Below are 12859 nucleotides of genomic sequence, written 5' to 3'. Positions count from 1 at the left end.
TGTTCAAGTCAATGCACAATACCCTTTTTGTCTCTGCCTATGACCAACTGCCTCTCTTTATAAAAAAAATATATGCCTAATGTATCTATATAAATTCACACTATTGTATTGGAGGTTATAATATGCTTTACCTGGGGTGTCCCAGTTGACTTAAAATGTAACGCGTTGAGGGGAAGACGACTTTGATAAGTGGTGAATGAATAGGACACGCGACTCATCGCAACAAGATCATCCATCATTTTTCTGTTCCTCACAGTCGCCCTCATAAGAGTAAGCAACTATTTGGCTTAAAAACTGTACACTTAATATCAAGAAGCCATAAACCTACCAAAATATTCATCATTAATAGCCCTTCCATATGTCTATTCGTTTGCGTATAAATAACATACATTAGGCACAGCTGCTGCACAGTTTACAATCAAACGCTGAACAAGTCGTGGTCTATGAGGACATAACTTGAATACAACAAGGGCTTAAACAACCAGTTTAAACAAAGCAGTTAAAGGTATTCAACAAGTGTGCCATGTTGCTGGTGTAGCTGAGCTTGTTTTTCCGGATGCGGCTATTTTTTTTAAATGAACGTACGCCAGCTCTTTGTCAGGCAGCCTCCACCCTCTAAGAGACGCATCTTTGGGCCGTGCCTTCTGGGCATCCATTTCGTCCACAATTCCTGTGCAAAATGAGTTTAATTTCCAAATACAGCGTCACCCAGTGTGCTGTATGTAGAGCAAAGCTCTCATCGGTATCTGAAACCAGACAAGTTAACCTGGGAGCCACGGGCACTACATTGGCTAACCATAACCCGGTTACCAACGCCTATACATGTGTAGATGTAACACTATTGTGTGGGAAGTCAACAGTGATTGCAAAAATCAATTAATTGTCCTCTGACATAGGAGTGAGGATTTACGATCACTGCCTTGGGGTGGTCAACAGAAACACCTCCCCCCTTGATGTTTTAGCAGTGATGCTCTACATCCTTCACAGGTGATGTCCTCAAACTTGTGCCGTCAATTGTGTTAAGTTAGTGGCTTCGTCCATTCAAATACAGTACCATGTAATTCACTAAAAGAAAGCAAAGTGCTATACACGTAATACCAGTGCTTCATTTATAACCGAATCCACTGAAAATTGACAGACACACTACGCTGTATTATATAAGACTCTCAAATACAATATTTTCTATAGTAAAAGAATAGATTATAGCAGGAATAATCTGCCTCATTAAAAAAATGTGCATTAGATTTCCATAAAAATGCAAATGCCAGCCCTGCCAGAAAACCACAAGTAAAAAAACAAGGAAATGCAAGTTGACATCAGAACCAGAATTGGCTGGAGAACCTGCATGTTGGGTGGTGTGCTGCCTGATAGTGAGTGCACTCACCATGGCGATGACTCACAGATGCCCTCCAATTTCCGTGGGGAACGACTACTAAAGCATGGTAGGTGCTGTTAAGTTTCAAAGTAAATGTCATTATTCTGAAACACAGATCACTGTACTGGTGTCAGAGTTCAAACTCCAAAACAGACAAGTGAATTGCTAAACAATTTTTTTAATTAAAATTGGCATGGTCTGTGGACCCAATTAGACCCTCTTTGGGAAGCTCTGTGAAATGAATTATATAATAAGGAGTAGGATGATGGTAGGTTGAATAAAAGCAGAGCAATAACTCTCCATATCAAAGAGACTAGAATTAAACTTTCAACTATGAACTCACCAACCACAAACAACAACACCCTATCAAGATAGCAACACCCAGTTCAATCATGTGGTTACCAACTTGAGTCCTAAACAACGATTATGATAGTGACATGGTCTGATAATGGTTTCAGTCGGGCTTGTACGCTGAACCTAGCCAAAGAGTTGGCAATAAATAACGTTGGCTAGGGTCAAAGGTGGGTTTTGATATAAAGCAGAGAGGTAAGTTAAGCAGAGAAAGTGTCAGAAAGTGTTAAAGGTTGGAGCTTGTTAAAGAGTACCTGAATGGTGTAATCATTCATCTCATTCAACTGCACAGCACGTGGTAGTTGTTAAAGAGAACACACAATTAAGGATGTATTGTGGGTTCTAAATAAGTGAAGTTATAAACAAATAACTCCACACAGTGCGCACTGGTCAAAGTCCATCTATGCACACCAACCAATCATGAAATGAATGTAAAGGAGTTCATTATTCCACCTGCAAGAAAATTGAGGCAATGGATTTAACGTGGAAAGGTGAGGAACGCATTGTGCAAAAGGCAGGGCAGCTGTCTCATCGCACTCTACAAGCACGTGATTGACATCTGTATAACAATAGTTACACGGAAGGGATTGTGACACGGTGCTGTAGGGTAGAGGTAAAGCGTGTGTGTCTTTGCAGTTAGTGCATTGCAAAGAAAAATGTCACAGAATAGCAAACCATGGGACGAACAGGGTGTGACAAGGTGGACAAATTTCAGTGTCAAACATGGTGCTATTCAGTCCATGAGGAGGGAAAAGGGGAGAATCGCCAGTCATGCATGCACTCTTCTGCAACAAACGATCAGCAACACTGTAAGGGTAAAGTATAATTTCTATTGCACAAGCTAACCTGCAGTACATGGACAGAAAACACGACACAGGTAAACTTGGTATATTCAACAACCAGATGTAATATGGTTGCAGCCCAAACACTTTCAGTTCAAGCAAACATCCTTACAGATACTAATAGGGTTTTCCCCCTTTTTTCTGGCAACAAAACTGACACCTTTTGCAAGGAATCATGCTTACATTAACCACAATACTTGCAGTCAAATGCAAACAAAAAACAATACTCTGATAATTTATGCATTGTCTTTGAAACTGATTGGTCCACACCAGAGACAGCTTTCTTTAGAGCCTAGTCTCATATGGTGTTCGACCAGATGACGCCAAAAGGCGCACAGTTCAAAGACAACGCACTACGAGAGTAATGAGAGCTCGGGGTGAGCAACTACATCATGGCACCTCCTTTGCCAGTACCAAAATATACTAATAGGGTTTTTCCCCTTTTTATGGCAGATGGTCGAAATTAGTTTCCCAAAAGGGCATTTATACCTACAAAAACGTAATGCAATATAAGCATGTGAAATAATATATATACCATTGCATTACCTTGGTGTACCTGCTGCATAACTGTGGTCACAATACACCAATTTTATTGAGAACCTAACTACAATGTGGGGTTTTGAATAAGGGTGGCTTACAAACGAATCCCCGCACAATGCACGTCTCAGCAGATCCTGCATGAACAATGCACTGCATCATCATACGGGTGCAGCAGTGGCACGATGGTTTTCGGACCACACATTGCAAAGCTGATAACCTAAGTTCGACTATCCGTCAAAGTGAACATCAGTGGCAAGTCTTGAACCGGTGCTCGGCCTCCCCTTCGCCCTTCATCAAAGTGCACTGCTGACCAGAGTAGTGAAGTATGGTCAAATTATGACCCCCCCAACCCCCCACTAATGACAACGTGAGAGAGATGCCTTCATCCAAGTGGCTTGAAAAAGGGATGCGATTCCATGATATGCACACAACGAATGCATGGACACCTTTGCAAGAATGATGAGCCTGGTTAGGCCCCATTCATGTAGATGTCGTTCTCGCAAAGGAGAATCTTTGATAAAAAAAAAACAGGGTGCAACCTTCCACCAAGCAACACGTGTAATTGAATGGTCTAATGCAGTGCCGCATACACAGCAGTATCCTGAGCGATGTTTGACGTTTCAGGAAAGCATCACTGTCGTACAATTCAATACAACAATCAATACAATGCACTGTTAACGTGATTACATGAAACAGCATTTAAAGTCAGCTGTCAATCCATCCCAGGATGATCTCCCCATGTGGTGTCAGTCATGGGGGGGTTGACCATACTTCACCAGGCTAATCAGTGTGGTTTGGCGACGGTGCATGGCCAAGTACACATTCAGTTATCTCTCGCCACTGATGTGAGTCGTTCACGATGGTAGTGACCACCACACACCCCCCCACACACACACAGGGGGGCAGAAGACAGCAATAGGCAGCGCCCTTCATTATCTCCCGTGAACCTCCCTACGCTCCTCTCAGCGCCTCAACCGACAACGACCTGCACGCAATGGCGAAGTATGTTCAAACAGAGCCCAAGACGTGTACACCAAGGGGGCTATAGATGATTATCACGACTGTCACCACCACCACCGTCGTCGTTGTCACCGTATCAACAACTGACATAGCGCACACAACGCTGCACCTTACCCCAGTCCTCCTTCATGAGCAGGTTGTCGGCAAAGAAGCGGCTGTCCAGCTCGCTGATGTACTCGGTGGCCATGGCACCGTCACCACGCGCTTGTGTGTCGGTGTTAAAGGTAGAGAAGAGAGAACGAAGACTGCCTTGTGTGCGATGTCCAAAGCCGCCGCCGCCTCCTCGTCGCTCTCAACGTGGACCGGTGACAGCGTGCGGGGACCCAAGATGGCGGCGCTGGATCGGGAACCGGATCCGTGAGGAACCGGACGCGGGTCACAACGCCCGGAGGCGGATCCGGATCCCGCGGTTGCCCCGGGATACCGGGGTAAGGCCTAGTCTAGACTAGGCCCCGTCAACAATAACAACAATGACAACAATGATCACGATAATAGCTTTTGATGTAAAGCTTTCGTGACTGCAGGGATTCATAGTCTTGTTTCTTTCGGTAAAGTCACGTAGAAGGGAAATAATAAAAACATTCTTTATAAATAATATATATTTTATTTCCCTTCTACGTGACTTTACCGAAAGAACCAACAATAACAACAATAACAACAATCATTAAATATTATGGATGATATCGGTCGCGAAAGTCTACACGTTAAACTGATTAACAGCAATACTGGACGGAGAACAAATAAGAATAGGTGTTTACCCCTTTCTGGCAATAAAAAAACTGGTGTTTAAAGATGTTCAAACTATATTCATATTCTTGGTTCTTTTGGTAAAGTCACGTAAAATATCACGTAAAATATAAAACAATATTGTTTTATATTTTTGTTATTTATTTCCCTTCTACGTGACTTTACCGAAAGAACCAAGAATATGAATCCCTGCAGTCACGAAAGCTTTAAATCGAAATTGAATCCAGTAGTTACATAATGTTCTTGTGGGTTTCTCCACTTTCAAAGCACGACAATAAAAATATAACAAATTTAAAAGGACCCAAAAAAGTGCACGTTACACTAGTCAAATCCATTACTATGCATTACAATGTATAGTGACGCAAAACTATTTCACTATAGGTAGCTTTGAAATCTATAAGGAATCAATTATTAACACCGGCGTCTCTTCCAGAACTTTCCATTGTTACAATCCGCAGTAAGAAATCTAGTCGTGTGTACAACTGTTACTATCTGTAGTAGCAATTCTTTAGTCACATTATTGTTGTGTTGCTCTTAAAAACTGTAGAAAGTTAAGCTTGTCCAAAAACTGCCCAACCACTGAGTTTTTAAACACATTCCTGCGCAGGGAGCTGGTAGGAACGTCGGGTTGCTCGGTCAATGGCCTGCAGGGTCAACGGCGGCGTGGTGTATTCCGCAAATATGGCCGACTGTGAGGGCGGGCACAAGCCGGCGTGAGTAGGTTAAATGTTGAGTTTTATAAGGGCACCACGGGGTGACCAGCCCCTCCCCACCCAGCCCCACCCCTCCCCACCCAGCCCTCTCCACCCAGCCCTCTCCCACCCCCCACCAAGCCCCACCCAGCCCCTCCCCACCCTCCCCTCCCCACCCAGCCCCTCCCCACCCTCCCCTCCCCACCCAGCCCCTCCCCACCCAGTCCCTCCCTACCCAGCCCCACCCAGCCCCTCCCCACCTTCCCCTCCCCACCCAGCCCCTCCCCACCCTCCCCTCCCCACCCAGCCCCTCCCCACCCAGTCCCTCCCTACCCAGCCCCACCCCTCCCAACCCCCACCCAGCCCCTCCCCACCCTCCCCACCCAGCCCCTCCCCACCCAGTCCCTCCCTACCCAGCCCCACCCCTCCCACCCCCCACCAAGCCCCACCCAGCCCCTCCCCACCCTCCCCTCCCCACCCAGCCCCTCCCCACCCAGTCCCTCCCTACCCAGTCCCACCCCTCCCACCCCCCACCCAGCCCCTCCCCACCCTCCCCTCCCCACCCTCCCCTCCCTCCCCACCCAGCCCCTCCCCACCCTCCCCACCCAGCCCCTCCCCACCCTCCCCTCCCCACCCAGCCCCTCCCCACCCAGCCCCTCCCTGCACGACGGACGGACGGACAGAATAATCCCCTGTGGGCTGGTGTAACCAGAGGTTCCTACTAGTATCATTCTGATGTTGACCCAGCTCACTTGCAAATGACACTCTGCTGGCCTCCTGGGTTCTAATCTGGTTAAACAACATTGAAACGTGAACTTAATCCGCCTTGGTGGCATTCCTCCCACTTGTTTTGCTAATACTATATTTACCTTGAGCCCAACCTTTCAGTGTTCTTTGATAAGGGGCCGTCCATAAATGACGTCACGCACCTAGGGGGGGGGGGTCAGACATTTGTGACGATGTGTGACAAAGGGGGGGGGGGGGGTTGAGAAATGTGACGTCACATCAAAATGCGCAACTTTAAATAAATATAGACAACGCGTTCCATTTAATTAAATCGACTTTTTAATAAATGTTTTCTCCTACAACATCAGAGTGCAGCACCACATTAAATACGCACTATAATGACAATAGTTTAAAACGATTTGAAGCATTTTTTGGGGGGTGGGGCAGAGCTTTGTGACGTCATATTTGAGGGGGGGTCTGACTTTTTGTGACCCCGTGTGACGACGGGGGGGGGGGGTCAAAAAACGTCCAAAATCGCGTGACGTCATTTATGGACGGCCCCATACAGCATATTGATTGAATTGACAAGCTGTTTATATCTCAGACCATATCGAGTGGTCTGAAGCCATGGCAAATACAAAAGAGCCTAGTTTAGCCACCAGAGGGTGCACGTGAACACAGCACAGCCGTCGCAATAACACAACCAGAGGCGAAATTTCGATTTAAAGCTTTCGTGACTGCAGGGATTCATCTTCTTGGTTCGTTCGGTAAAGTCACGTAGAAGGGAAATAATAAAATAATAAAAAAGGAAACATAATAAAATACAATTTTTAAAAAATTAAAGTCACGTAGAAGGGAAATAATAAAAAAAAACAATAAAATACAACATTAAAAAAAAAATTGTATTATGTTTTATTAGTATTATTTTATTACCACATTAAATGCGCACTACAATGACAATAGTTTAAAGCGATTTGAACCATGTTTTATATATATTTTTTAAAATTGTATTTTATTATGTTACATTTTTATTATTTTATTATTTCCATTCTACGTGACTTTACCGAAAGAACCAAGAAGACAAACCAGAGGCGGTTGGGTGTCAGACTTCTCTGCGGGGTGACTATGGCAACACCAGAGAGAGAGAGATACATGAGACAACACAATGAAGGCCCATTGCTGTGGGTTGTTCTGTTTGAGAGAGTTCACAATGGCTGTGTCAAGAGCTGTCCAAACATGACTATGTTACTCTTTGGTTCTTTCGGTAAAGTCACGTAGGTAGAAATATGTAACTAAAACTAATCATAAGCGTCCTTAGAGAATATCAAGTCGCCTTCACGTGTATATATCCATCTCCAGACATAAAATGTATATTTCTTACACAACCCATAATCCACACAGCGTTCTGGGAGTGCATAAGTTCAGAAGCATTGATTCCGAAACAAAAACAAATCTGGACTATCATGAGGCCGGCCTCTTTTGCCAGTACAAAACTATACTAATAGGCGGTTTCCCCTTTTCTCTGGCAACAAAACTGGCACCTTTTGCAATGAATCATGTTAACATTAACCACAATACTTGCAGTCAAATGCAAACAAAAACAATACTCTGATAATTTAAGAAATTGTAAATTATCAGAGTATTGTTTTATTTTAATTTTTACCTACGTGACTTTACCGACAAAACCTAAGAGTATGAATCCTTGCAGTCACGAAAGCTTAAAATCTAGAACCAGTGCAGTGTTTTGCTTGCACTGAATCAATGCTGCCAAAATGATGCACTCCCAGAAGGCCGTGTGGCCAATGGGTTGTGTAAAAATACTTGTATTTTCTGCAAAGGAAACATTGTCTGCTTATTTAGAGTATTTAGTTTTTTAAAGGAGATCGATATTTTTGCCACCGTTGATGCCGCTGGCGGAGGACAGGTGAGGATGGAAGGGCTTGGCAGAGTCACTGCTCCCATGACCCGATTCAGTTCGGAAAAGTGGGCCGATATTGATTGATTTCTATATTTTTGCCGAGAGGGCAAGACACAAGACAGACAGACATGAAGGGAGGCAGAAGAGAACATAACTGTTATATTCTGCAGACCGCCTCACTTTCCAGGAGTCCCATTGTATGTGCGCATGTTGATAATAAATATACATCCCTTAGCCGATTCACTGGACGAAGGCATCCCTCTGCTGTGTGAGTAGTAGGGATTGTCTAACCATACTTCACCGTGCTGGTGAGTGCTGGTGCACGTGTGTAAATTCTGAGATCTTGTAATTGATTCCATTCAAACATCTCTCAAACTACTGGACATCTGTATAACTACTGGTCATCCGTGAATACATATTCTGATTCTGATGATGAGTGTTGGATACGAAGGCCTCTACTGAGATGGCGAGACGTCGTGTGGCACAATTTTCCAGAGCTTCTGCCAAATCTGTAAATGGTGAGAAATGTCTCCATGACAGAACGAGTGGGCCTTTGCACACCTTTGTGTGCTGGTGATGCTATACGTACAAAATGGAGAACTTCCAAAATGACTTCCCTTGTCTTATGAAACTCCACTGGGGAGCAATTTGCATATCGAGTACAGTGTGTCTTCACAATAATGGGGCGGATATGCCATGGATATACCAGAGGTTTCCTTGGGAGACCCATAACAATTTAAAATCGCACTACCAAAGCTTAAATATGGAACGGTGTCTAAAGCAAAATTGATTTGTTACCCAGTAAACATGCAAACGTTGGCCCACGGTGAGTTGACGTTGGACACACGGTTAGCTGACATTGGGCCAACATTGGTTCAAAAGCCACAGATTCAAGAATAGTTAATACTCTGGTCCAACGTCGACCAATATTGGCCAAACTATCGCATACTCTTTGGTTCTTTCGGTAAAGTCACGTAGGTGAAAAATAAACTAAATTAAATCACGACGTCATCAGGTAGGACAGCCACAGCAAGAAATACCTGATGACGGAGGCTTGTGTTGCTTCCGAAACGTCGTGATTTAATTTAGTCATTTTTATTTTATTTTTATTATTTTCATTTTCACCTTCGTGACTTTACCGAAAGAACCAAAGAGTATGGATCCTTGCAGTCACAAAAACTTCAAATCTAGAATCAAACTATTGAATGTTTACTGGGCAGCTGCGTCTCCACGCCGAACAGAAACGTCATGTACCATATTTAGTGACTTGCTCAGCTTTCCTTTCCTTTGCACTCCTATCTGTTTTTGTATCGATTGTTGTTGTGACTTTCTAACCTACCCCTTCTGGACATCTGTGAAAAAGAGCTTAATAGCTCATCCAATTCTTACCGGTCTAAATAGTTAAGAACAGTACATTAATGGATGCAAGCGTTGGGTTGTGAATTCCAGTGTTGGCTTGTGATTTTAAGTTCTGTTTTCTTTTGTTTACATCATATAATTTTTTAAACATGTTGTGTTTAGTTTGTTGTCCTTTTCTCGCACCCCCGATTAGCACGGTTGGATAGTATAGTGCGAAAGAAGTTCAACATACATACATACATCCATAATAGAAACGCAATATAAATAACGGTAATTCTGTAAATGGACTTAATTTAATCTCGTTGACAAAACGCATTTACTAGGGCATCCATGAGTTGAATATTCCCAGTATTTTGAGGGCTCACTGATACAATACAATAGGAGATGTAAAATAAAGCCACTTATGAAAAAGACAATCGTTTGTTATGTTCTTGTGATTGTAAATGTATTTAAACATTACCGTATTAAAACAATGAGCCCACCGTTCTGTTTCTCTAGCATCCATGGTTAAATATGATGTTTTATTTTATTTTCATGTAAGCTTTGCAACGCGTGGCTTCGTATTGATAACTTGGGACACCCCAAACTTTTTAAAATTATTATTTTAAATGACCACACTTCAACCACAGTAATGTGAGCTTTGAATGACCCGTGGGTAAGGATGATTGAACAGCCATTCAAGAGATCAAATTATTTGGCGATACTGTGTTGGCAGTGGAGAGAGATCACGTTGAAATACAGACACCAGCGCAAGGCAACAATATATTTGCGTGAGGCAGTACACATAGTACACTGCTAACCTATCTGTATTGAGCTTTAAGTATTTTTGAATCCGTGGCTTTTTTCCTGGTTACTTCTGTTTCCTCATCATCAGTCACGATCATGGGTCGGCAACCAAAATAACAAGAAGAAGTTGCTGACCTCTGGTCGTGGTCAATGCACTTCCGAATAAAGGGCACCCCAGGCTGCCGCAAGCTCTCACAATCCTAAGAGGCAACAATGCATCCAGCTCCTGCACGGGAGTTGTCACCGCTCCATCTCCGTGGGTGACATCCTCTCAGGAGTGACGCCGCCTTTGGCTGCCGCTCTGTCATTCGTCTTGTCCACTGACCGTCATCCCTTGCAGCAACATAGTCATGCCCGAGGCCACTTGCGTATTCTCTCAAATCCTCGTGTTCATCTCCCTGTCTCTTAGTCTAATTCCTAAGCGTATACTTCTCCACCTTTATTGTAAAATTGTCAGCCTTGGTTACATTTTCTTTTGTCATTGTTCGTGTTTCTGATCCAATAATAACACTGGTCAACACACTTTTTCTGGCATAAGGTACTCCAACGGTTTAAAATAATTTTGGAGTGCTGATTCCAAATCTGGCATCAGTTTTTGTCTATCACATCAGGTTTTTGAGATATCAAATATAGCATTTTCAATACAAACTGCAGAAGAAAATATTAAATAAATGTGGATATCTACATAAAATGATATTATAAACACACTATCCTAAAAATACGCACCATATTTTAACACTAAAGCAGTCACTGACTCGCAACAACTTGCAATCATAAAAATGAGATGTGATAGAGCAAATCTGAGATCAGATTTGGAATCAGCACCCTGAAATTAGTCTAAACCAGCTGTAAAAGTCCAGGCCAGAAAAAAATGTTTTTTTGGTTGACCAGTGTAATAGAAGGGAATGTACACTGATTGAAACACGTTCATCTTTGGGCTTATTGCCAGGTTGCTTTTCATTCGGTCTTATAGAACAACACAAAAGACTCAAAAGTTATGACCAGGCTGCCTAAAGCAAGATCAACAACTGTCCCGAAAATGAGCCTTGAGTCTCAGTCAAGGATTTTCTGGGCAAATAATTGGCATCTGTATTCCTATCATTATTCTGCCGACAGCCCGTGTGGGTGCCCATATTTGGACCCGTGCTCACGAACAAGGAGGTTAACATCTCACTTGGGAGACCGAGGCAGGGCAGCTGGACACAGGGAGGGCAGCAGAGGAACAGGACATGTGTGTGTGTGTGCCCTTGCTTTCCTCTATGGGGAGCGGTAGCACTACGAACCCGGTGGCCTAGAGTTCGATTCCCACTCGCGACCAACACCAGTGACAAAATATCTGAAACAGGTCGTGGGCCTCGCCAAGGTCGACTCAGCCACAAATGAGTAACTGGTGCGCTGTGTAAGCATCGCAACTCGGGAGACAAAGGCGGCCGGGCGTGGAGCCGTTCCACCCACCCCCTCGTGTACCGTGCTAACAGCACTTGCCCCGACAGTCTGTTAAGGCTACACGGGGGATCTTTGTCTTTGCTCTCCGCTGCCGAGCGATGACAAAACAGTCACTGTCGTCGAGTGAAAGCAGAAGCCTTGGAACAAGTGGAGGCTGTCGCACAGAAAGAGAGAGAGAGAGAAACCCGCCCCGTCATATTCACAGGGCAGCCCGCACACAACTACAACACCCATCCCACACCAGCACAGCTGTTGTGACAAAAAATGGGGCCCTTCCTAAATTAGCCCCTGCCACAGCTGTTGTGCACACATCACGGCCGATCTCAAACTCATGCAGTCTATAAAACTCAAAGACACGGGTTCCGCTCGTTCGTGTCAGAAACTGTTGGGGGAAGTGCTGTTGGCGGAGTGCCTATTTAGGACTGGTCCCATTGTTGAGGTTCGACCACATCGTGTTGGGTACTAAATTTAGGCCGAGTCAATATAGAGGAGTTCCAGGAATAAATTCAGATTTTTGCGAATGACTGGGAATGAAAGCAAGGATTCCGCCGATATTGTAGTACATTTTACTTTTTTAGTGTTTAGTTTGATGTTTCCCCACCCCCCCCCCCCCCCATCTCTGATTGGCACGGTTGACTATGTTCGATGCGAAAGAAGTTCAACGTACATACAATTTCAACATACATACATTGTGCTGCACTAAAGCTCACACAAACACACAGTTTACACACACACGCGTGTGCCAAGACACAATACCCCCTTCCATTCAATCATCAAATTCACACAGAATGCACCCGATTTTATGAAGCTAAACAGCTTTGAGCCTGGTTATTAATCAAATGTGCATTCCAGGTGATATAGGCTTGGGCTCTAAGGTGGAAAGGACTCTACTGTAGTAATGTACAACAATGCATTGCGTGTGTTAATGTAATTGGTCAATATAGGATCGTCCTGAAGATGAGACTTGTCAATAAAAGGTATTGTTATTATGAACAACTTGGCAGTTATATGTGCGTGGCCACCACTTAATCTGTTAGCGTTGAAAAATACAAAAAAT

General features: G+C 43.9%; 1 protein-coding gene across 1 annotated transcript in view; it reads right to left on the bottom strand.

The window, feature by feature from the left end:
- The window catches only part of ATF6B (activating transcription factor 6 beta), a 34804-nt gene extending 30317 nt beyond the window's left edge, over positions 1–4487 (bottom strand). Inside the window, exon 1 of the mRNA XM_061561547.1 lies at positions 4243–4487. Coding sequence (XP_061417531.1) covers positions 4243–4315 — 73 coding nt within the window. The 5' untranslated portion in view covers positions 4316–4487. The remainder of the gene's footprint in view (positions 1–4242) is intronic.
- Between the last annotated feature and the right edge of the window lie 8372 nt (positions 4488–12859).

The sequence above is a fragment of the Lethenteron reissneri genome, chromosome 27 (genome assembly GCF_015708825.2).
Source record: "Lethenteron reissneri isolate LAM-NWPU_2019-01 chromosome 27, ASM1570882v1, whole genome shotgun sequence".
In the NCBI taxonomy this organism is placed as follows: Eukaryota; Metazoa; Chordata; class Hyperoartia; order Petromyzontiformes; family Petromyzontidae; genus Lethenteron; species Lethenteron reissneri.
The sequence above is the reverse complement of the archived record's forward strand: the minus strand, read 5'-3'. Positions and strand labels throughout refer to the sequence as shown.